The sequence below is a fragment of the Nerophis ophidion genome, linkage group LG06 (genome assembly GCF_033978795.1).
Source record: "Nerophis ophidion isolate RoL-2023_Sa linkage group LG06, RoL_Noph_v1.0, whole genome shotgun sequence".
Lineage (NCBI taxonomy): Eukaryota > Metazoa > Chordata > Actinopteri > Syngnathiformes > Syngnathidae > Nerophis > Nerophis ophidion.
In genome coordinates, this window is record NC_084616.1 from 62,134,180 (window position 1) to 62,161,368 (window position 27,189).

The window sequence follows — 27,189 nt, forward strand, 5'->3', positions numbered from 1 at the left end:
GTGTACTGCATACACGAGCCGCAGGGGCCACCACAGTGGATATGTTTCTTTTACTTTTTATTCATAGCTGTATGTAGAAGTGTCTGGTTGTATCTGCTGCTTTAATGTCTTTAATGTCTTATGTGTTCTTTAATGTTTGATGTGTCCCTCTTACACACTTGTAAGAGGGATGTGTACTATGGCTATGAGTTGTTGTTTTTTTCCCTTGGCCTCAGCCTGCACCCCCTCTCCAGGGCCCAGGCTAACACCGATTTTTATTTTTTATTTTAATCTTCTATTTTTTCTCCCCCCCCCCCCCTTGTATACCTGTATCTCATCTTTTTTTTGTAAGGGGCGCTGGAAGCTGGCAGACCCATCAGCGATCTTGTTCTGTCTCCCTTTAATGTTTGTCTGATCTCGAATGGGATTGTGCTGAAAATTGTAATTTTCCTGAAGGAACTCTCCTGACGGAATAAATAAAGTACTATCTAATCTATCTAATCTAATCTAAAATATCTCTGTGCATTCAAAATGCCATAAATAAAATACACTTGGGATCGTTGTCCATAACATATATAACACAATGTTGACATCATTAAACCGCTCTCCCACATGATGCCACTCATGCTGTCAGCCACCTGCCCTGAATAGCAAACAACGTGATTCATCAGTGAAGAGAAAAAACTGCAGTCAAGTCCAGACTCCAATGAGGACAACAAGCATGCAAATAAGCTTCCCTGAAACGGTTTGTGCAGAAAGTATTTGATTATGCAAACCAATTGTTGCAGCAGCTGTTCTAGTGGCTGGTTCCACACGATCATGGACCTCCACATCCAGCCTTACCTGCTGGATGTGGAGATCCAGATTTGGTGTGAGTACACATGGTCCGCGGTTGTGAGGCCGGCGGGATGTACTGCCAAATTCTCTGAAACGCCTTTGGAATTGGCTTATGGTAGAGAAATGAACATTCAATTCATGGGCAACAGCTCTAGTGGACTTCCCTCGAGTCAGCATGCCAACTGCACGCTTCCTCAAAATTTGCGACATCTGTGGCATCGTGCTGTGTGATAAAACTGTACATTTCAGAGTGGACTTTCATTGAGGGCAATCTAAGACACACCTTTGCAATAATCATGCTGTTTAATCAGCATCTTGATATGTCACACCTGTGAAGTGCGATGTATTATCTTGGCAAAAAAGAAGAGCTCACTAACAGAGATTTAGACATATTTGTGAACAATATTTGAGAGGAGTAGGTCTTTTGAGTACAATTTTAGATCTTTGAGTTTAACTCATGAAAAATGGGTGCAAAAACAAAAAACAAAAGTGTTGCTGTGGAAGTCGTTCCTTCCCCGTTCCACTTTTACCACGTCACAGGAGCCAGGCGTGCCGTTTCAACAGAGTTTTAATGGTCATATATTTAAGATAACAATATTTTCAGACGTTTTTATCTCCAGTCTCTCTCACCACCTCTGTTATGTTTACTAAGTGGAGGTGACGGCAAACGGACACCAGGTGGCAGTAGTGTACAGATATATAGATATAGATATATATGTATATATATATATATATATATATATATATATATATATATATATATATATATATATATATATATATATATATTACATATATATATATATATATATATATATATATATATATATATATATATATATATATATATAATAAGAATACTAAACAATACTAACGAATAAAACAAGGATATGAAGTGTGACAAAAACTCAAGAGTGTATGGTGTAACACTAAGTTTGTAAATTAACTGAAGTGTTGAAGAGAGCGAAGGAACAAGGCAGTCTGAGGGCAGGCAGATGAACATCCAGGGCAGGAGAGGAGAGGCTAGATCCGTGTTCAGGTAAGGGTCGGGAATCGAGGAAGGCAGTCCAAAAACACAGGGGGGAAACGACAGACGATCTCGATGGGGAAGACCGGTACACAGAGAAGTAATTAAGTTCCCGTGCCGATCCTTGGGTCCACTGGTCCTTTATTGAGCATGCCCTCATCAGTTCCAGGTGAGCAGATTGGAAAGGGAGTGCAGGCTTGTCGCTGCCGGGTCGCTGCGTGGACGTGAGCGGGGGCGTGTCCGGGTGATCTGTCAGCGGGTCCCCTGGGTAGAACCGCAGCGGAGGAAAATTTAGACTGCGCGTGTGCCACAACAACCTCTCCTTCACTGGCCGCTCACTGTTAAAGAAAACAGATGATTAGATCAATCTAATCACCTTTCAGCTGTGTCTCGCCATCAGCACATGCCCCGCGCCTAGGCGATGGTGCGCCGCCCTCAATACCATTGACAGAGGTGGTGACTTTTGCTTTTGCAGGCACACTGATCACACCCTCCCTCCACAGTTGCATTTTTATTTTTCTTCAGTGTTTATATAGCCTAGCCTTTATATTTATATATAGATGATGATGATGATGGGTTGTACTTGTATAGCGCTTTTCTACCTTCAAGGTACTCAAAGCGCTTTGACACTACTTCCACATTTACCCATTCACACACACATTCACACACTGATGGAGGGAGCTGCCATGCAAGGCGCCAACCAGCACCCATCAGGAACAAGGGTGAAGTGTCTTGCTCAGGACACAACGGACGTGACGAGGTTGGTACTAGGCGGGAATTGAACCAGGGACGCTCAGGTTGCGCACGGCCACTCTCCCCACTGCGCCACGCCGTACATATATATACAGTATATATGTATATGTATATGTATATATATATGTATATATATATATATATATACATATATATATATATATATATGTATATATATATATGTATATATATATATATATATATATATATATATATATATATATATATTTATATATAAGCTTTACACAATCACAATGTAAAACAAATCTGAGATGGTGATTTGGAAAATTGTCAATGACATGGTGAGCTTTATTAGAGATTTGGTGCACGCCTCATCCTTCTGACATGTGCATGCCTGACTATAGTGTAATTCTAGATACAGTACGATAGTGTAATTTCACAACATTATCATGTTTGTTATTTGGGCGTCTCCCATCTTTGCAACACCACTCGAGCAACATGTCCGAGCCCCCTTGATAGAACTGGCAACAAACACACTGACACACTCACAACTTTCCATATGTCCCTCGGGAAGACAGTGACACAAGTGTCCCATTGTCACAACAGAGACTGTCAGGGCCTGCCTCTGAAAAAGAGGTGGGTGTAGGGGGGTATGCCTTTTGGGCCATTAGAAGATTAGCTATGACATGACACACGCACGCGTACACACACGCACACACACACACACACACACACACACGATTGACACAGACATTTTGTACTCTCTTACCCATAATCCCTCAGTTATAAGCCACTTCCCGTTTCGTGAGGCACACAAACAAAGCAAGCATGTGAATCTGAGTGTGTGCGCCTGACTTCAGAGTTTAATACCAACCAAGCTGACTTAAACAAAGGGGGATGCTGCATTACTGTGAGTATTTACAGTTCATGCATATTACTTGATTGTGGCATGCATGGTTGAAGATGCCGTGTTTACAGAGTAAATGAGGACTTTAGTTTACAGTGTGAAGACGCATGGCCACTACTTTTGATGTTCAGATAGTTAGATTTTATCAGCAGGACCATGGAAAATTACCAGACTTGACTTACTCTTATTTATGTATCAGTTCAACAGAGCTTATAGCAGCTACAATGCAACCAGTCAATACCCGGTCAATATGCTTTGGCACACTCAGGCTGGTGATCTAGCACTAGTGGGATTTAATATCATTGGGTATCCTTATTTATTCATCACTATCATCAATGTCGGCGTGTCAGCCTCAACTCGTAGAAGTGGAATTGATTGTTGCACAAATTCCACCAACTGTCAAATCATAAGAAAATTCAGACATATTTAGTGGAAGCATAGGTGAAATATACTGTAGGTCCGATCTGTATTAAATTAAGCTTCAGACCACTGACCCATGTCATTAATGTGTGCATTGCCACTAAATCTGATAGGAAACATCCTTGAAAGGACCTTGAAAATACAGGTTGGCAAACAAAACAAAACCCAGAGGTAGAGGTAACAAAGAATGCACCTAAAGTTATTGCGGATTGAAAGTACATGTAATGGCAGTTTTATGTTTTATGAGATTGTGGCTTGCAGCTCTCGGTGATATCTGATGTACAGTACATCATGTTACTGGTATCTCCTCCCTTCAGACATATGCTCGTTGTTGGTTCTGTCCTAGGTTCTCTCCTTCTCAGCCTGTATTGCTGTCATACACAGTGTCTAGTCCTCTCACTTTGAACAAGTGAACAAATTAAACAAGTGATTGATGGGTTACTCCATCATCATGTGGGTATAGTGCTCATGTCCAGTGGCGCCGCCAGGAATTCTAGGCGTCATGAACAAAGGATGGCATTGGGTAGCTGTTGTCAACACAATCCTATTGGAATTGTCCTATTTTGTCCCACATGGCGCCTCTTTTCATGTCATGCATGTGTTCTTGATGTTTCACTATATTCTTTATCACAGGGGTCACCGACCTTTTTGAAACCAAGAGCTACTTCTTGGGTACTGATTAATGCGAAGGGCTACCAGTTTGATACACACTTAAATAAATTGCCAGAAATAGCCAATTTGCTCAATTTACCTTTAATAATAATATATATATATAAAATTATATATGAAATATATATAAATACAATTTTGAAACATAGTTTATTTTCAATTTCGACTCTTTAAAATTCAAAATTCAACCGAAAAAAAAAAAAAATAGAAAAACTAGCTAATTCGAATCTTTTTGAAAAAAAAAATGATGGAACATCATTAGTAATTTTTCCTGATTAAGATTGATTTTAGAATTGTGATGACATGTTTTAAATAGGTTAAAATCCAATCTGCACTTTGTTATAATATATAACAAATTGGACCAAGCTATATTTCTAACAAAGACAAATCATTATTTCTTCTAGATTTTTCAGAACAAAAAATTTAAAAAAATTCTAAAAATTTGCCAGAATATCTTTTTTGAATTCTAATCATATAAGTTTGAATACATATTTTACAAATATTCTTTGTCGAAAAAAACAAAAGCTAAAATGAAGAATTCAATTAAAATGTATGTATTATTCTTTACAATAATTAAAAAAAAAATACTTGAACATTGATTTAAATTGTCAGGAAAGAAGAGGAAGGAATTTAAAAGGTAAAAAGGTATATGTGTTTAAAAATTCTAAAATCGTTTTTAAGGTTGTATTTCTTCTCTAAAATTGTCTTTCTGAAAGTTATAAGAAGCAAAATAAAAAAATAAATGAATTTATTTAAACAAGTGAAGACTAAGTCTTTAAAATATTTTCTTGGATTTTCAAATTCTATTTGAGTTTTGTCTCTCTTAGAATTAAAAATGTCAAGCAAAGCGAGACCAGCTTGCTAGTAAATAAATAAAATGTAAAAAAATTGAGGCAGCTCACTGATAAGTGCTGCTATTTGAGCTATTTTTAGAACAGGACAGCGGGCTTCCCATCTGGTCCTTACGGGCTACTTGGTGCCCGCGGGCACCGCGTTGGTGACCCCTGCTTTATCATGTTGACCTTGGCCGCCACTTATACTATAATTATTGGTGGCTCTATTATTCGGCGTGTGTGGTCCTGGCCAGCAGAAACAATGTGTCTCTCGAGAGCCAAAGTAAGGTAGATGACTGAAAAAATGAATGGTGCAGTCGAAGCGTCTCTGTCAGCACATACTGTTGTTGTGCTTGTGGAAACTAATTGTCATGATCCATGGCCCGGATCCTGTTTTGTTTAGTTTTGTTCTGTTTGTTTGACTCCCCCAGTTCCTGTGTTGTGAACCCATGGGTTTGTTTTAGTTGCCCTGGGTGAAAATTAGTATCACCTGCCTCTGATTAGTGTCCAGGATGCTCACCTGCTGCCGGGCTCTAATCAGAGAGCTACTTTTTCACGTTTCTCGCCACGCTCGGCCTGGTTTCCTTTTTTGCAGTATGCAACAAGTTTATTCCTGTTTTCGATTCCTGAATTCTGTGCTAAGTTGTTTGCCTTAGCTTCCTGTGCGCTCGGCATGCTTTTCTTCTGTTTGTTTCCTGTATTTTGGTATTGTGTAGGATTTATGACAATAAATCATATCATACCTGCACACTTCGAGTGGTCCGTCTGCATCTTGGGAGAATGACCCCCTGAATAACATGCGACCCCCACGTGACACTAATTATCTTTCATGACAGCAATCTAAGATTTTAAATGTTTATTTTTTTCAAACTAAGCAAAAGAGAGACACTTCATCTGTGGACAAAATTAAATTCTCAAACATGGGGAAGGTGGTTTCTCGAGATTCCTATTCCTCCGTACCTGATTTTCATCGGTCTGTTAGGGCCACATAATACTTCATATTGATAATTGTAATTTACTTTGGTAACACAAAACTATTTTCCCAATGAAGAACTACATCAGAATCAGAATCAGAATTAGAAATGCTTTAATAATCCCAGAGGGGAAATTAAAATTTTCAGCACAATCCCATTCAAGAGCAGACAAACAGGGAGACAGAACAGGATCGCTGACGGGTCTGCCAACTTCCGGCGCCCCTTACAAAAAAAGGTGAGATATAGGCAAACGCTGGGGACAGAGGTGAGAAAAATAATAATTATTCAGTCTAAGCTTGGGCCCCGGGAGAGGAAGTATAGACTGAGGCCAAGGGGGAAAAAACTCATAGCCATAGCACACATAAACGTGTGTAAGAGGGAAACATCAAAGAACACAAAGGACATTAAAGACATTAAAAGAGCAGAGCTGATGCAACCAGCCACCTCTACGCACAGCTACAAAAGTAAAACAACAACAACAAAAAATATATACACTGTGGTGGCCTCTGCAGTGTTCCACGCCATCGTCTACTGGGGTGCGGGGAGCATGGCCAGAGACTGGAGCAGACCCAACAAAGCAACCAAGAGAGCCGACTCCACCAACGGCCGCCCACTAACTCGGCCAGTGTACAGTCCGCATGGACGGACGAGGATGCCTCTAAGGAGACTGAGGTATCCGATATCTGCTCATTCAACCAAGACACTGTGAAGCTTGTCCGTCCCGGCGCTCAGTGCTAGCTCCGCAGCCCTGTGTCTTCCTCAGCATCTCCCCCAGTCTCTCCAAACGGACTTTGGTGTGGCAAAGACTCAGCAGCTGGTCTCCATGGCCAAAAGGCTCCCGGGAGGCAGATCCAGAAGTCCATAAAAAGCACCGCAGAAGTCATGAAAGTGCTACTCGTCACAAAGTCCCAAAGGGTCCCAAACCAAAAGGCAAAAAAAAAAAAACACCTGAAAAGAAGAGGGAAAAACCAGGAACACAAAAGGATGGCTGACACAAGAGTAGAGAGCTCCTGGTATTTACGTAGTAGGAGCATGTGTTAAAATACAGAAAAAAGTCATGAAAAAACGACAACAAAAAAACAACAAAAACAAATTACTGTAGCAGGAAAGCTGAAATGAAGAGGCGGGGGAGAAATATTAAAATTACAATAAAACATCAGATAACTCATGATAAATCCCCTATACAGAGTCTGATTGATTGAGAAGCCCTAGCAGGCGGGCTAATCGAGGTAGATAGGGGATGCAGTCCGTTCTAAGGTAAGTTCTGAACATGATAGTTGAGATATAACATAGCTATTAGCTGGAGATTTTTGTCAATGGGTAGTTTTATTTTTTATCTTATTTTTTTAAATAAACCTTTATATGTCCGCATTGTCGGCAGTAAGTCGGACACGTTTCCAGTGAGGGTTGGACTCCGCCAAGGCTGCCCTTTGTCACCGACTCTGTTCATAACTTTTATGGACAGAATTTCTAAGCGCAGTCAAGGAGTTGAGGGGAACCCGGTTTGGTGGCTGCAGGATTAGGTCTCTGCTTTTTGCAGATGATGTGGTCCTGATGGCTTCATCTGGCCAGGATCTTCAGCTCTCACTGGATCAGTTCGCAGCTGAGTATGAAGCGACTGGGATGAGAATCAGCACCTCCAAGTCCATGATTCTCGCCCTGAAAAAGGGTGGAGTGCCATCTCCAGGTTGGGGAGGAGATCCTGCCCCAAGTGGAGAAGTTCAAGTACCGAGGAGTCTTGTTGACGAGTGAAGGAAGAGTGGATCATGAGATTGACATGCGGATGGATCGGTGCGGCGTCTTCAGTAATGCGGACGCTGTATCGATCCGTTGTGAAATGCAAAGCTCTCAATTTACCGGTTGATCTATAATCTCTTCCTCACCTATGGGCATGAGCTCTGGGTTATGACCGAAAGGACAAGATCAGGTGTACAAGCGGCTGAAATGAGTTTCCTCCGCCCTTAGAGATAGGGGAGAAGCTCTGTCATCCAGGTAGAGCTCAAAGTAAAGCTGCTGCTCCTCCACCTCAGCCAGATGAGGTGGTTTGGGCATCTGGTCAGGATGCCACCCAAACGCCTCCCTAAGGAAGTGTTTAGGGCACGTCCAACCGGTAGGAGGCCACGGGTAAAACCCAGGACACATTGGGAAGACTATGTCTCCTGGCTGGCCTGGGAATGCTTTGGGATCCCCCGGGAAGAGCTGGACGAAGTGGCTGGGGAGTAGTGTTGTGTCATTCGCGAACGATTTGTTCGAACGATTGAATCTTTTAGATGAACGTACTGAACCGAATCACTTCATGAACTGATTCGTTCCTTTTTCAGTTCAGTTGAGCTCCGCCGCGACCATGCCGGTATGTGTGGAACTGGCGCATTCTGTGACTCACTGAACCCTCAACGTCGGCGACCGACGCAGCCAGCTACTCATCATGGGGGCTCGGGGAGGGACTGAGCGAACAATTTGTTCACCACGGATTAACGACATGAAGAACTCAGTGAACGACAACGCTCTCGCTCTCTGCTCTGCTTGCCCCAATGCCGCGAGTGATTTTAGTAGACTATTACTATTTTTTTTATTTCCAACTTTTATTTATTTATTATTTTCATTTCAGTGCAATAAAACATATTTAACAACCAAGACATATAGTCACACTTTGTTTATTGGATTATTGGACCGGAAACGCACACACAGTGTTTTTAAAAGTAACAGAATCTCTACTACAGCTGCAATGTCTGTTTGCGAACGTCAAGGGGAGTCTGTCAGGGCAGAGAGCGATTCACGTCTGTCGCCTCTGGCCCACAGAACCATAGCTGAGTGATTCAGGTTCTCTTCACGAACCTCTGGTTGTCGCTGAGGACGTGATTCAGGTTCGCGCTGCATTTACTCACTCATTCAGAATCAGGATTCGCGAACCTACTGACACAGAGAACTGACTGTGTTGCGGAGGACGGCGTCACATTGAGGCTCTCGTTCAGTCACTGTGCGCGTCCTTCATTGGGTGCTGAGGGCTTGTGTCGTTTGCAACTGACACACACCGAGATCTGCCGCTGGGGAAGCTGTTACTTACTGACTCATGATTCCCAGACCTGCCCACAGAACTGTTGCTGCAGAAGTGATTCAGGTTCACGTACTGAACTGTGTTGACTGTGGTGCTGTCAATCTATGGCGTCACATTAGTGCCAAAAATCCAAGCGCATAAAAACTGTTATCGCGCGCTGATTCTCCACTTCGTGTGCGCGCGACACTCTTTTGCGCGTGCGCGGCGCCTTTTTGCGTGTGCGAGGTGTCTTTGTGCGCGCGCGGCGCCTTTTTGCGTGCGCGCGGTGCCTATGTGCGCGCGCGCCGTCTTTGTTTTGGCACTTTGTGGGCGGTTATTCTTACACGGCCCCTCCTTTCCGATTGGTCAGGCGAAAATCGCTCAGGGCCAATCAGAAGTATAGCAGGGCGGGTCATCGTCAATATGATACAGCTCCTGTCGACAAACAAATACTAAAAAGTCCAAATTTAGTGGAGTTGTGGAAAATGCCAATTGAATTTTATCTAAAAGTCTTTGAAGAAAGTAATGTCTCATCTGTTGAGAGAACATCACATAGTTAATGAAGTGTCAATATCAATATATCTCTTTTCATACACATACAACCAGTCCACAGATGTCAGTCAATGATGGAAACTATATTTTCAAATATGTTTTCTTTCCTCTTGTCTGTTTTAAAAAATATTTTTATTTATCTAATATTTGTATATGTAAATATTGAATGTATGCCACCATGGGGGACTATTAATTTTCTTTCTTCCATCTACTTTAAGTTTACACCAGAGTCTACCCGAACCCAATTATCTATGCTTACTTCATATCAGGACCACATGATTAGCATGTGGGCCTAATTATTGATGTAATGATTGCAAATACTATTTTAGTAGAATAATGAATGACATGTTATCACTACAATTAATGAATATGTTTTTAATATTACTATAAAAAGTATTTACGCTTCTGCAAACAACTCAAACTATGGAAAATTAGATATCAGCCCAGATCAGTATAGAAGGCAGAGTTAAAAATATGTATTTAAAGAAACAACAAAAAAAGCTAGCTCCATACATTAGGCAAATTAAATCTGAGAGATAATAGTGTAGGACTTACTTGTTCAGCCATGATAGCCCCATGAAAACCTGACATTTATTACAAATCAAACCGTTTGGAAATGAGTTGAAAATTAATTGGTTATTTAAATAGTACATGTTCCTTGACAACTATGTACTGGGCGTGGCCAACTGCCTGAGGTAAGATGGCCGCCACGTTGCCATTGACTGACAGCGCTCAGAGCCATTCAGAAAGAAGGGGCTGTCTAAACATTCCCGCACCCAAAGTGCCAAAACAAACATGACAGCGCGAGGAGAGATGCCAGACCGAGACGGCACACGCACATGTAGGTACCGCGCGCGCAGAAAGGCGATTCCCGCGCGCATATTGCGCGCGAAGTGGAGAATCAGCGCGCGATAGCAGTTTTTATGCACTAATGTGACGCCATATCAATCACTCACTGCCTGGTGTACTGCATGCACAGAGCTGTGTAGGGACTCGCGTTCACCCTATTTGCTGCTTCTCCCGCGAATGTCTGCACTGTATACTACCCACGCCCCCCCCCCCCCTTCCTCCTATTTTTTTTGGGGGGGGGGGTTCGGTGAACAAATTTTTTGAACGACTCGATTTAAGGAAATGATTCTAGTGATTCAGTACAGTCAAAAGAAATGCCGATCCCATTCCATCACTACGACACGTTGGGAAGACTATGTCTCCCGGCTGGCTTGGGAACACTTCGGGATCCCCCGGGAAGAGCTGGACGAGGTGGCTGGGGAGAGGACAGTTTGGGCTTCCCTGCTTAGGCTGCTGCCCCCGCGACCCGACTTCGGTCAAGCGGAAGAAGATGGATGAACCTTTACATATAATATGCAACATTTACATATGAGAAAATAAATGATGAAGAGCAAAACATGTACAGCAACTGTACAAAAACAATGCCAAGGGGTTGAAAACTCAATTACTTGCTGAAAATGCAAAATGTATACACGATAAAATGTAAAGTAACAGTTTCACGTTGGTGACTTATTATTACTTAAGTTCGGACTTAATCAAGAGCATTATATTGTCCGAACATTTTTCCTGTAAACCGAACAAAATATATAAATTATAATTCTAACAAGTTTTCACACCCACGGTTTACATAATCGCAACCAACTCAGAAAGTTAATGCTTATAGTACAAAACACACAACCTACCTATTGTAATAAGTGGACATTTAAATAAAAAGTAGTCACCTTACACAATTCAAAATGACACCCATTCATATTACCTACAAAGCATGATGGGTAAAATGCAAAATACTATTTCCACACTTCGTCATGTTTGACGCATTTTAGCTGCTTGATATGTCTGATAAATAACACAACAGTAAGGATGTCGTCAGGGGAGTAAACAAGGTAGGAATGGTTCACACATTTTTAATCGCCAATATTTTATCGTTTACACTTCATCTTAGTGATGGGGTTGCCAATGTGTGGCGGTTCAGTCTGTTATCCAAAGCTGATTTTGAAAAAATAATGTTTTGACAAACTGAAGTGTCTCTGATTATTTCCTGAAAAGATTGTAGACGATTGTTGTTACGTCACAATCAGCGCTGTGTTGTTGGACGAAAATAATTTGTCTTAATTTGTGTGTGCGTGTCTGTACGTTGCGAATGACGTAAGCATATTTGTGAGTTCCCCCCAAAAATCGTGCTTCATCACAGGCTGTACTGTATTTGCACTTATTTACCATGTTTGACAAACTTCCCTTTTCAATTTGGTAGTTCATGTATATGCATACTTAAATCATGATTACTATTTGCGTGTGAAAACATTTGTTTGAACAAGATTCCCTGACGTTACCATGAATTGATTAACGTGGACCCCGATTTAAACAAGTTGAAAAACGTATTCAGGTGTTACCATTTATTGGTCATTGTACGGAATATGTACTGAACTGTGCAATCTACTAATAAAAGTTTCAAACAATCAATCAATCATATATAGTCCCCTTCATATACCCTCTCACAGTTGAGGACAATGAGTTGGAATACATAATAAATAACTTTCCTTAAAATTGTAACTAGAAGTTACTGTAATCTTCTATGTACAGTTAAGAAGTGAGGTGTGGGGAAATAGATATTAACTTTATATAGAGGTTTTAGCAAATGAATCATATATGTATATATATAAAAATATATCCATCCATCCATTTCCTACCGCTTATTCCCTTTGGGGTCGCGGGGGGTGCATAGGCTACAATCAGGCATGTATGTATATATATATATATCCATCCATCCATTTTCTACCGCTTATTCCCTTTTGGGGTCGCGGGGGGCGCTGGCGCCTATCTCAGCTACAATCGGGCAGAAGGCGGGGTACACCCTGGACAAGTCGCCACATCATCGCAGGGCCAACACAGATAGACAAACAACATTCACACTCACATTCACACACTAGGGCCAATTTAGTGTTGCCAATCAACCTATCCCCAGATGCATGTCTTTGGAAGAGGGAGGAAGCCGGAGTACCCGGAGGGAACCAACACATTCACGGGGAGAACATGCAAACTCCACACTAAAAGATCCAGAGCCTGGATTTGAACCCAGGACTGCAGGACCTTTGAATTGTGAGCCAGACGCACTAACCCCTCTGCCACTGTGAAGCCCATATATATATATATGTATATAAATATATATATATAAATATATATATATATATATATATATATATATATATATATATATATATATATATATATATATATATATATATATATATATATATATATATATATATATATATATATATATATATATTTATATATATATATTTATATATATTTATATACATATATACACACACACACACACACTCACACACACACACACACACTCACAGCCCGGCCCCCGCTTGATTTTTTTTAACAAAAGGCGGCCCCTGAGTCAAAAAGTTTGGGGACCCTCGGTGTTGATATTTCACCAAGAGAACAATGTGTGTTCAAAAGAGGAAAGAGTGTTTCTAAACTGTGTCTTCAAGTTCTTAGCACTTATAAGTGATGAAGGTTAGGTTGCTTCTGGAGGATTTTTCTATTTTGGTATGTGTAAATGAGCTGCATTACCCAGAAGTCTTACAGGTATTGCAGAACTAGAAGTACAGACGATAGTGCGAGCAGACATACGATAAGCACGTAATATATATATATATATATATATATATATATATATATATATATATATATATATATATATATACACTCACACACACACACACACAGGCCAACATTTTGGACACACCTTTTTTTTAATGCATTTCTTTATTTTCATCACTATTTACATTGTAGATACTCATTAAAAGCATCAAAACTATGAATGAACACATGTGGAGTTATGTACTTAACAAAAAAAGTGAAATAACTGAAAACATGTTGTATATTCTAGTTTCTTAAAAATAGCCACCCTTTGCTCTGATTACTTGCTTTGGACAATCTTGGCATTCTCTCGATGAGCTTCAAGCAGGCCTGTGAAGTGAAAACCATTTCAGGTGACTACCTCTTGAAACTCGATGAGAGAATGCCAAGAGTGTGTGAAAAAGTAATCGGAGCAAAGGATGGCTGTTTTGAAGAAAGTAGAATATGTATATATATATGTATATATATATATATATATATATATATATATATATATATATATATATATATATATATATATATATATATATTTTGCGAACCACTGTCCTAATGAAATAACTTCTTCTTGCTGTCAGTCGCCCCATCCAAACACTCCAGTCTCACTCAGAGTGCACTTTTGGCGTGTTAAAATTAAGTTCTGTTGTCTTGATCACGCATCTATAAAGCCCGGAGAAGATGGTACAAATAATATGTGTGCTGGAGTTTCCACAACATCAGAAAATACTACAGGTTGGAGCTTATTATGGAAAGGATGTTGTGTTGTCATGGGGTGTTTTAATCATTCCACTCAACACTCAAGAAAATTATAAAATGGTGTTTTTCCATAGGTATACCAAAAAAACAAATTAAAAAAGAATCAAATACATTTGTTTTAATCAGCCTAAAAAATCATCCAGCAGTTATAAAATGTGCAAACGTCATTTCTGAATGGACTTAATGTGTAATATGTTTAATTCTGACAGACCAAATATGTTGACAGGCAGAGGATTCTCTATCTATACTCAATTTTTGCAGCGCGAAACCCTCCTTTCTCAGAGCCATTTGTGCCTAAAGGTTTCAGTTATACTGTAAAGTAATATAGATGCAGAACACTTTCAGCTTTAATAAATCACATTGCGAGCGCTAAATGGTACATATGCATCTCCCAGTATTGTGGGCATTCAGATAATCAGCATATATTTTGCATAGACATGAAGACCCATCCATCCATTCATTTTCTACCGCTTATTCCCTTTTGGGGACGCGGGGGGCGCTGGCGCCTATCTCAGCTACAATCGGGCGGAAGGCGGGTTACACCCTGGACAAGTCGCCACCTCATCGCAGATAGACATGAAGACAAACACGCTAAGTAGATTGCACTCTCTATTTTGCTAATTTTAGAGATGCAATCCTCTGGACACAAGTTTAGTAGATCAGCTTTGAATGTGCTATCAAGTTTGCATGTTTTAGTTAGTACACATAAAACTTTAGTAGAGCAGACCCTTTATTTTTTATTTAATTGTAAGCTCGACTTGAAACCACACATTGGGTGAAACCGTTCCCCTCCGGAGCTAATGCAAAGATTCTAATCCATGCTTATATCATAGATTCATTGATTTATGCAACACTCTCCTTTTTGATCTTCCAAAGAAAAATGTTAATCAGCTGCGCCAGCACATTGATTATTCATAGATGTCCTTTCAAACTGACTTTGAAACAACGTTGCAAAATAGTTGTATTTGTAAAATACGACATTGTTGATGTCCTACATTGGATCCAAGTTGTGGTTTGGGAAATTACCAAATGTCAATATTCAAATCAACGTCAGAACCCTAAATTGATTAAACATTGTCAAAAAGCATGTTGTTCCAACGTTATGTTTGAGTTGCTCAACGTCAGGACCTTATTCAACAAGTTCTCAACGTGGTTTTAATGTTTTGTGCCTGCTGAGCAAATGTTCCAAAACACAGCTGCTTGCCTACTACCAAGAACCAGAAAGAGAGAGCACAATAAGACCAGTTCTGAAATTTCTGCATTGGCTGTCAGTAAAACCTCGAACGATTTTGATACACATTTATTGGTTCTTAAAGCTCATTATGGTACTGTTTATTCATCAAAATTGGTTTTAACATATGAACCTTCTCAAATTCCGAGATCCTCAGCACCAGTCCTTTAATAATCAATGCGTACCAAACTCACGGTGAGGCCTCTTTTTAACACTACTGGTCATCTCTGCATGAGGATCTTGGCCACAAATGTCAGTATTTTTAATCGTAAACATAAAACATTTATTTTTCTAGTGTGTGAATGTGAGTGTGAATGTTGTCTGTCTATCTGTGTTGGCCCTGTGATGAGGTGGCGACTTGTCCAGGGTGTACACCGCCGGACGGACAGGCTTCACAGTGTCTTGGCTGATTGAGCAGGTATTGGACACCTCAGTCCCTTTAGACGCATCCTCGCTCATCCATGCGGACTGGACACTGGCCGAGTTAGTGGGCGGTCGAGAGTGGAGTCGGCTCTCTTGGTTGCTTTGTTGGGTCTGCTCTTGTCTCTGGCCGTGCTCCCCCCACCCCAGCAGACAATGGCGTGGAACACTGCAGAGGCCACCACAGTGTATGTTCATTTTACTTTTTATTCATAGCTGTATGTAGAAGTGACCTCTGCTCTTTTAATGTCTTTAATGTCCTTTGTTTTCTTTGATGTTTGGTTTGAAGTTTCCCTCTTGTGCTATGGCTACGAGTTGTTTTTTTTTCCCTTGGCCTCAGTCTTGACCCCCTCTCCAGAAGCCCTGGCTTACACCGATTTTTTTTCTCTGGGGGCGCCGGAAGTTGGCAGACCTATCAGCGATCCTGTTCTGTCTCCCTGTAATGTTTGTCAGATCTTGAATGGGATTGTGCTGAAAATTTTAATTTGCCCTCGGGGATTAATAAAATATTTCTGATTCTGATTCTGAAAATGGATGAATGGATTAATTTGCCCAGATCTGGTATAGACTAATAGTTTACCCCTCAACTCAGAATACTTAAAGGCCTACTGAAATGAGATTTTCTTATTTAAACGGGGATAGCAGGTCCATTCTATGTGTCATACTTGATCATTTCACGATATTGCCAAATTTTTGCTGAAAGGATTTAGTAGAGAACATCGACGATAAAGTTTGCAACTTTTGGTCGCTAACAGAAAAGCCCTGCCTTTACCGGAAGTCTCAGACGATGATGTAACTCCTCACATCCTCACATTGTTTTTAATGAGAGCCTCCAACAAAAAGAGCTATTCGGACCGAGAAAACGACAATTTTCCCATTAATTTGAGCGAGGATGAAAGATTTGTGTTTGAGGATATTGATAGCGAGGGACTAGAAAAAAAAAAACTTGATTGCATTGGGACGGATTCAGATTTTTTAGACACATTTACTCGGATAATTCTGGGAAATCCCTTATCTTTCTATTGTGTTGCTAGTGTTTTAGTGAGTTTAATAGTACCTGATAGTCGGAAGGGTGTGTCCACGGGTGTCTTGAGGACAGGGTCTGATGGAAGTCGACGGAAAGTGTATGGACGGCACAAGCTCAGCTGATCTCCGATAAGTGCCGACTTTTTACCACAATTTTCTCACCGAAAACTGCTGGTTGACATTTTGTTGGGATCCATGTTCGCTTGACCGCTCTGATTCATAGGAAAGCTTCACCTCCGGGAATTTTAAACAAGGAATCACCGTGTGTTTGTGTGGCTAAAGGCTAACGCTTCCCCACTCCATCTTTCTACATTGACTTCTCCAATATTTATTGAACAAATTGCAAAAGATTCAGCAACACAGATGTCCAAAATACTGTGTAATTATGCGGTTAAAGCAGACGACTTTTAGCTGTGTGTGTGCGCAGCGCTAATATTTCCTTACAGTCCATGCCATCACGCGTACACGTCATCATTCCGCGACGTTTTCAAAAAGAAACTCTGCTGGAAATTTAAAATTGCAATTTAGTAAACTAAAAAGGCCGTATTGGCATGTGTTGCAATGTTAATATTTCATCATTGATATATAAACTATCAGACTGCGTGGTCGGTAGTAGTGGGTTTCAGTGGGCCTTTAAGTTAAATTTTTGTTGGTTTTTGCGTTTTTGTTGTTCTGTTCTGACTTAACTTTAATTGTGGTTGGGTAGGTTCAAGGTAATATGTGTTGTTAAATATGAATTGTATGTAAAACACTTTGTGCTAAATCTTGTGTGTGTGAAAAAAAGGCCATACAAATAAAGGTTGGATTTGATATGATCAGCCACAGCCATCACCAAATGATGGATATGGGTGTCTGTGGCTGCACCTGTTTTAATTACACACACCCACCCACGGTCATCCAGCTAATGGATCGTAGTGACTGTGTACTTGTATTTCATGTATTTCATCACAGACAGGGGAGGGAGCACAGCCAACTGGTCCATTACTGAGAGCGCAAGAGATAGAGGTTGTGATTACTGGAGGGAAATTGGAAGAAAGGGGCGGGGACACAGCTGCAGGCGTACTGCGGCAGCAGCAGAGCGGCGTGACGTGGTCGAGGAGTAGAATGTCACACTTACACACACACTTGCATCTCAGAGGCCGTCTGGCCAAAGTAGACAGCAGCAAACGCAGAGATTGAGGCAGACATACTCAGCTGCGCGCCGATTGGGGGCGAACACACATGCTGTTTTGATTCCTGGTGATGTTTGGGTGAGAGGGTGAGTGTTTCCTCGTGTTTATTTCATTTTACCCATGTTGATATTTCCCAACTTGAAGCAACTTATGTATTGAAATCTGCTTGTTTTAGGTGGTATGTTATTCTAATGATTCTACCCTCAGAATATGCAGTACAACAATGTTGGTCATTGACTGAAGAGAGAGGAGTGTAGATATAATTTACATGGATGAAAAGAGGGGTTGGGGGAAAGAAGGATAATGTTACCAGACATGATGCCATCAGCCTGAGTCAGCATTAGAGTGACTGGCTATATGAGTCAGTGCAGCATACTATAGTGTCCATAAGGGACAAATCACAACTATTGCTCGCAAGGACTCAAGGTGAAGTCACACTTTATGGGGACACTTGGTGTTGTTTATTATAGTATGACAAGTCTTTTCTGATATTAACCGTGTGTGGTCACAGCTATTGTATTGCCTTTGTTATTTGGCAAATTGAAAAGTCTTACAAAAGTCTTGTGGGACACCATCAGCTTATTGCTTTGGGTCCCATGCCTCACTTTAAAGACATTATGTGTCAATTGAGACACTTTATAACTTAAACCAACTTAGTGGCCTTGTGGTTAGAGTGTTCGCCCTGAGACTGGGAAGTTGTGAGTTCAAACCCCGGCTGAGTCATGCCAAAGGCTACAAAAAAATGAGACACGTTACCTCCCTGCTTGGCACTCAGCATCAAGGGTTGGAATTGGGGGTTCAATCACCAAATGATTCCTGGGCGCGGCGCACGCTGCTGCTCACTGCTCCCCTCATCTCGCAGGGGGTGAACATGGGAATGGGTCAAATGCAGAGGAAAAATTTCACCACACATAGTGTGTGTTACCATCAGTGGTACTTATAATAATGATAATAATAATGATGGATTAGATTTATAGCCTAGTGTGAAGCGACCGGAATGAGAATCGACACCCCCAAGTCCGAGTCCATGGTTCTCGCCCGGAAAAGGGTGGAGTGCCATCTTCGGGTTGGGGAGGAGACCCTGCCCCAAATGGAGGAGTTCAAGTACCTAGGAGTTTTGTTCACGAGTGGGGGAAGAGTGGATCGTGAGATCGACAGGCGGATCGGTGCGGCTTCAGTAACGCGGACGTTGTATCGTTTCGTTGTAGTGAAGAAGGAGCTGAGCCGGAAGGCAAAGCTCTCAATTTACCGGTCGATCTACGTTCCCATCCTCACCTATGGTCATGAGCTTTGGGTCATGACCGAAAGGACAAGATTACGGGTACAAGCGGCTGAAATGAGTTTCGTCCGCCGGGTGGCAGGGCTCTCTCTTAGAGATAGGGTGAGAAGCTCTGACATCCCGGAGGAACTCAAAGTAAAGCCGATGCTCCTCCACATTGAGAGAAGCCAGATGAGGTGGCTCGGGCATCTGATCAGGATGCCACCCAAACGCCTCTCTAGGGATGTGTTTAGGGCACGTCCAACCGGTAGGAGGCCACGGGGAAGACCCAGGACACGTTGGGAAGACTATGTCTCCCTGCTGGGAAGAGCTAGATGAAGTGGCTGGGGAGAAGGAAGTCTGGCGTTCCCTGCTTAGGCTGCTGCCCCCGTGACCCGACCTCGGATAAGCGGAAGATGATGGATGGATGGATAGATTTATATCCCGCTTTTCTATTGTTAGATACTCAAAGTGCTCACAGAGAAGTGGGAACCCATCATTCATTCACACCTGGTGGTGATAAGCTACATCTGTAGCCACATCTGCCCTGGGGTAGACTGACGAAAGCGTGGCTGCCAGTTTGCGCCTGCGGCCCCTTTCGACCACCACCAATCATTCATTCATCATTCATTCACCGGTGTGAGCAGCACCGGGGGCAAGGGTGAATTGTCCTGCCCAAGGACACAACGACAGTGATTTGGATGTCAATAGGTGGGAAGCGAACTTGCAACCCTCAGGTTTCTGGCACGGCCGCTCTACCCACTACGCCATGCCGCACTTTAACTTAAATTACTGTTTCACACAAGATATTGTGCAGTCAACTTCAAAGAAAAAGATTGTTAATATGACAAGTTATTACCAGGGATCAAATTAACTAAGTGAAATTTCAAGGTTCAATTCAAAGAAATATTTTTGGTGTCTGAAATTAATGTTTTACTGCCAGATGGCCTGAATGCCGCTTTGTAAAGGAAAATGACTTTGAAAATGAGTCACTTTGGTGCGTCTTGCCCTGATTGGATCATAACGTTGTTTCTGTTTGTCACAGCTTCCTGTCTTGGTGAATGGTTAGCTTTTGCAGACCAATGAAAGGGCAGCTGTGCGGATGCAGCAGTGATCCAGGAAAAAACAGCCCATTGTTCCTGGGACTTCGGAGAAGTGTGACCTCCTTCCCCTCCTGCCGGCTTGGCCTCGCTGGGTGCCAAAGACGCGGTACCCTGCTGGCAGGTAGGACACCAATTTGGGTCAGAGGATTTGGCACACATGCTTATTTTCTGTAATAAGCAGCTTTTACACTGCATACATTGGAACCCTCATGTTGTTGTCACTTCCAGGAATGCTGGTTGTGTATCACTAACTTACTGTAAGACAGTGTTGTGTTGGTTGTTGTGATTGATTGTAGAAAGAGTAACCCTTTATGCAACAAGCACTTTCACTGATGTGATGTGATGTCCTTCACTTCCCAGACATCGGCATGTGTTACCACCTCATGTGTTGACTCTGCGGGGAGTCAGAATGTTCATCACAAGGTTGTGCGTGCATGTGTGTTACGAGGGAGAAATCAATTCAGCACACAGCTGCAATATGTTGGAATCAGTGAGCTGGATGTGATTAGGAAAAGTGTTAGATGCCTATTTTAATGCCACATTGAAATAGTTTTTCCTATGAAAGGCACACCCATCCATACATCCATTTTCTACCGCTTATTCCCTTTTGGGGTCGCTGGCGCCTATCTCAGCTACAATCGGGCGGAAGGCGGTGTACACCCTGGACAAATCGCCACCTCATCGCAGAGCCAACACAGATAGACAGACAACATTCACACTCACATTCACACACTAGGGCCAATTTAGTGTTGCCAATCAACCTATCCCCTGGTGCATGTCTTTGGAAGTGGGAGGAAGCCGGAGTACCCGGAGGGAACCCACGCATTCACGGGGAGAACATGCAAACTCCACACAGAAATATCCCGAGCCTGGGATTGAACCGAGGACTGCAGGACCTTCGTATTGTGAGGCAGACCCACTAACCCTTCTGCCACCGTGAACCCCTGAAAGGCACACATTGTATCAATATAGTGACAGCATTATTGTTGTTGTTGTTGCACAGATTGTCCAGCAGATGGCAGTATCATCATGATACAGTAGTCATGTGTTTTTTATTATGAAAGGCACATGTTGTGTAGTGACTCGATGTTGTTTCACATATTGTCCAGCAGATGTCAGGATCATCCAGTACTTATCAAAGGTAACTCTTATGAGCCAGGAATGAATTATGTACTGAATGTGAGTGTGAATGTTGTCTGTCTATCTGTGTTGGCCCTGCGATGAGGTGGTGACTTGTCCAGGGTGTACACCGCCTTCTGTCTGAGTGCAGCTTGGATAGGCTCCAGCCACCCCCGAGAGGTAATAATGCTAAAGAAAATGGATGAATGGCATTCAAAAAATGTATCAAGTATTTCAACTGAACATTACATTGATACGGAGACTTTACCACTAAACTAACCTACTAACCTATTTTCATATTTTTTATCACCAAATCAAGGTTGTCAAAACCAGCAATTTGAAATTATTACTTTTGGACTTTTTACACGGCTGCCCGGTGGAAGATCGATTAATGCGTCTGCCTCACAATACGAAGGTCCTGGGTTCGAGCCTGCGCTCGGGATCTTTCTGTGTGGAGTTCGCATGTTCTCTCCGTGACTGAGTGGGTTCCCTCCGGGTACTCCGGCTTCCTCCCACCTCCAAAAACATGTACCTGGGGATATGTTGATTGGCAACACTAAATTGACCCTTGTGTGTGAATGTGAGTGTGAATGTTGTCTGTCTATCTGTGTTGACCCTGCGATGAGGTGGCGACTTGTCCAGGGTGTACGCCGCCTTCCACCCGAATGCAGCTTAGATAGGGACAAGCGATAGAAAATGGATGGGATGAATGGACTTTTGACACATTGGTTGGTATGTGTTTATATATCCAATCAATTCAAAAACAGAAATAAGTGATCTCATTCAGCATGTTAGAGTATTGTATTTTCATTGTTTTGTAGAAATAACTTTTAACAATAGTTTGAATTCAATGAATGTGATTTGTGTGGCCAATCACATCGTGTCATGGATGTTTAACAAATAATAGTTCAACCAGTGGCCCTGCGATGAGGTGACGACTTGTCCAGGGTGTACACCGCCTTCTGCCCGATTGTAGCTGAGATAGGCACCAGCGCCCCCCGCGAACCCAAAGGGAATAAGCGGAAGAAAATGGATGGATGGATGAATGGGTGGATAGTTCAACCAGTATTTCCACTTGGGCTGATCTTGTGTTTGAACCCTGATGTCTGATTGACAGAGCGAGCTAACACTTGTAACAAATATTGACATAATATAACGGAAACTGTTTATTTATTATCTTACAGCTGATGGTGTCAGTCAACACTAACAAAGTGATCTTTCCCCTTTTTTTCCTTTTTTGACATTCCACCAAAAGCTGAGTGTTGCTGTACTTGGGCTGACATGACCTGTGACTGCCCTCTTGCAAAGACAATTTTCCATAGAAATAGAAATGGAGCTAGACTGCACCTGTGCTCCTGGAAATCCTAGTAAGGATGACCTCAGACCTCAGGCTGCTTCTGATGCTCTTGTGTTGAGAGCTCCCTCGAGATGGAGGCTGTAAGAGATAAGGGGGTGCTTAGGGAAAGAGGAGTGAGCAACCTAAAGCATAACAATTAGCGGAAAGACAGCTCATATCCCCAAAAACTCATACGCATTGGTACGCCAAGTACCACTATATTTAGTTTGACAATTTTAAGTTATACAAGCACAATGTCAGGGACAGACTTTGAAGGAGATTTTTACACAAAGCTAAAGTTTTGTGATATTTAAGATATATTAGACTGTAGGTGGGTTTTTTTTAGCCCTTCGCTGTTTGTTGCATTTTTGTTGCATTTAGCTTGATTGTAAAATATGTCGATCGAGAGAGGGTGTGGCGTTCATATGTTGTCAATATTCAGTGTTTTATCGTTAATAGGTAATATTGTAAATCCAACATTCTTTATTTTCATGTACATTCTGTGTGTCTCATTCAGTAAAAAAAATAAAATTACATTCTGTTTTTTAAGGCTGTTGGTCATAATGTTTTAGCCTTTCAATCAGACATTATTGTGAGGTTCCTAAAAATGGATGTACTGGCCCCAAGACGCATTTTTTTCTCTAAATTTGGCCCTTAAACTCAAAATAATTGCCCACGCCTGATCTAGAATACTGTTAATTCAGGTATAGTGATGATCTTTGAACTTCTCAACAGAAAGATAATGTCTATAATGTACATGTCAGTCTAAAAGCGGCTTTAAAGGAGAATCTGAAACCACAAGACGAGAAGTCAGGAGAGAATCAGGCAAAGGTAGCGAGGTGAACACCAAAGGTGGAAAAAAGTACGGAGAGGCGCGACAAGATTCCCCCATTAGAGGAGCCGGTCAAGGTAATCGTAAAAGCTGACCAGTCGTTGGACCCTGTCGTCTATCCTCTCGCCAATCCTAAGAATGTCCTCATGGAGCAGCTTCTGTCTGAGTGCACGCTGTTGATTGAGGAGCACTACGGGAAGAAACAGCAGCAGAAAGAGAGTTGTTAGACTGTTGTATCTGCTAAACAACCCAAACCACAAACCGATGGTCATAAACCTCTAAGTAGAGCCTGAGAGCAGAGATGTTGAGGTTTTGTATCTTTTCCCTAAGAGCCTTGCTCCTGTTTGTTTGGAAGGTCATGGTTGATGGGGCTTGCTGTTTGTTGGCATTTATTTTCTTCAGCCCGGTCCACGTGACTATCTCTGAGGACTTTGTTGGGCCTCCATGTAGTGTCACAATCTGCAAGTAGCCAGTGCAAGTGTCTTGGAACACAACCTGCACAGGTAGCGGGGATCACTTCTAGTGATTTTCACATTATCATCATTTTCATTTCCCAGCATTATCACAGTATTAATTCATAAAAAAAATCAAATAAAAAATGTCTAAATTCCCTGTAGCGATATAATTTATTTTACATGCTGAAACACATATGCTAGATTGTTCAACAAGTTTCGTTTACACACTTTGTGAGGGAGTGTAAAAAAAATCTTCATCAGTTTGCTGTTTCCTTAGTTTTGCCCTCCTATTTCTTCATCCTCCACACTTACCTTTTCCATGCAAAGATGTGGTTGCACTGTAAGTTCAGTTTGGTATCAAAGACAGATTGGTTGTATTTGTCATTGCGTCTACATTGTATAGTACTTGATTGATTTGAGGATTTCTAAATGAGACAATGAAAAGGATCAAAACCACTGAATATCTGGATTAAATCTAAATCAAATTACCGACAACTTTGTGGATGAAAGTGAGCAGTGTGTTTGAATAGTTGTGTAACTTCAAATTAATGATCATTTAGGGAACATCAGTTATATAAGAACAGATCAATCTCAGAGCAATGTTTTGCTGTTGCCTTCAGCCTGTGTCTGTAGACTGGACTAGGATCTGTCTGCTTCTTTGTTCGCAGATGTCCCCGCAGGCAAAATCTATTGCACAGTTGTTCCAAAATGCGTTAAAAATAAGCTAAACTCACATGTTTTTTACACAGACAGATGATATATAATTCTCAGTTACAAACAGCTGATTCACAGGAGACGATAAATAAAGATATGTATTTTTGTTTGAGACTTTTTAATTAGTAGACTGTGTCTTCTGTGCTTCTATATTTTAGATCATCATGAGTGGGGGAATAAATGTGAGGTCCACTCCTCCCCCATCTGGAATCCCACTCCGACGAACGCTCTTACCCCCCTCCCCAAAAAGGGACAGGCACCACAGGACCAGCGATATACCCAGGGCCCTGACCAACTCCCCCAAACACACACCCATACACACGCCCACTCAGTCTCCATCCCTTTGCCCTCGAAAAGCCAGCCTCCGCAAGTTTTGTCACAGGGACTTGGAAAAAAATACTGGCCTGAAATCTCCACTCCTCCACCGGACTGGTGATATTAATGTTCACCAGATCTCGTCTTCAGCCCACAACAGCCCACTGACCCAGCGACGAGTTCCACCGCCACAGTCCAAAGACACACTGGATCTAGTAAAACCCATCCACCCTCGTGTAGATGTTTTGCTTGATAGTAATTGTAATAGAAATCCATGCACTAATAGAAACCAATCATTGGCCACCAGCAACCTGCGTCTTCCACTCCAGTTCAGGAGAGTAGACCATTTTAGTTCCAATGTGCTTAGTTATGTTGTCCCGTTAAGAGAGGAAGAGGCTCCAAAAATAGACACAGACGAGCCCAATAATGGTAACATCTACGAACCTCACACTCAAAATTGTGATCAACCAGCCATCAGTGGACCATGTGACTCCACCACCCAATCAGATGAAGAAATGGGGACACCGGAGGAACCAAGTGGAGCTTCCTCTACAAGTCTCCCGATACTGCCACCAGGCATGCCGGCCATGCCTTTAATGTCCAAGCAACCTGTTGGTATGCTCGATCAAGGCCTACAAAATGAACCTGAAACCTCAGAAATACAAGGTCCAAGAGTCAATATGGCAGCTGTTGCTCCCTTCAGTTTCAGGTTAGTGGTCTTTGTTCACACACAGTTTTGACCCATTACTGGTTCACTTTCAAACCACTTTGTGGATCCTTGATTTACAAACTTTAATTGGTCCGTACATAGAAAAGTATATATATTGAAGCAAATTTCCCCTTACAAAACACTGTAAACAGTAATAATGGGTTACAGCCTTGATGGAAGTCCATATTTTCCTAAAGTTTGTACACTTTGAAGTTGAACACAATAGAAAGAGCTACCAGTATTGTTCATCACACAAACATAACAAAGAGTGATGGATCAACTTTCAATTTAATAACAAGGCTGAAAAACTACAACCAGCTGAACTGTCCTCATTTGGAATTTACCCTGCCGACACATTGTCTCTAGCCCTGTGGTACACTCACAGAGACAAGGTTTGCACATTAAACATATTTTATTTGGTCTTTTGTTTGTAAATCAGTTTGTACAATGACGGTTTCATAAATCAGTTCCACTGTATTATCTTCCTCCATTCTGCTTGAATCCAACCTGCTCCGGGTAACAAACTTGGGACCGAGAGGCTTGTTGTGACCATTTTCATGTACAGTGATGCCTTGACAAACAAGTTTAATTCGTTTTGTGACAAATGTCAGTACGCATCAATTTGCCGAGAGATGTCGATTTCCGCTATCCATTCAAAAAAAGCTACCCAACTCTATTAAGCATGCGCACGCATTCGCACCAACGCTAAAGTTTTCCTTGATATTAAAATTAACTTAATCCATCAAAAAACACTTTGTGTAGACTTACCTCTTGTAGACGTCATCAATTGTGCTACAGGTAGGTAATTATTTTTAATTATATTTATTTCATTGTAAATTCTGACCAGTAAACATGTAGAAACTTGCAGTGCACAGTGTATATTAACGGACAGTGAGCATGTATACAATTACAGCATGAGGAAGTTCACATTGATGCAAATAATGGTAACTTACATATTCAATTTCATCACCATTTTGTAATCAGGAATAACCACTGGTAGCTGTCTTCCACAAAGCAGTTCATTTCAACAAAACGACTTGTATCTCAAAAAATTAGTAATGTGGGGCACTTGTAAGCCAAAGTATCACTTTAATCGTAAAATAATCTTAACACACAACCACTCACGTACACTGT

The 27,189-nt window shown here is 41.6% G+C and overlaps 1 protein-coding gene across 4 annotated transcripts in view; it reads left to right on the forward strand.

The window, feature by feature from the left end:
* Nucleotides 1-18,148: 18,148 nt before the first annotated feature.
* The window catches only part of LOC133555074 (neuron navigator 1-like), a 190,775-nt gene continuing 181,734 nt past the window's right edge, over nt 18,149-27,189 (forward strand). For all 4 annotated transcript variants that reach the window (XM_061904528.1, XM_061904529.1, XM_061904530.1 and 1 more), the window contains exons 1-3: nt 18,149-18,300; nt 20,518-20,696; nt 25,190-26,055. In XM_061904528.1, coding sequence (XP_061760512.1) covers nt 25,196-26,055 — 860 coding nt within the window. In that variant the 5' untranslated portion in view covers nt 18,149-18,300; nt 20,518-20,696; nt 25,190-25,195. The remainder of the gene's footprint in view (nt 18,301-20,517; nt 20,697-25,189; nt 26,056-27,189) is intronic.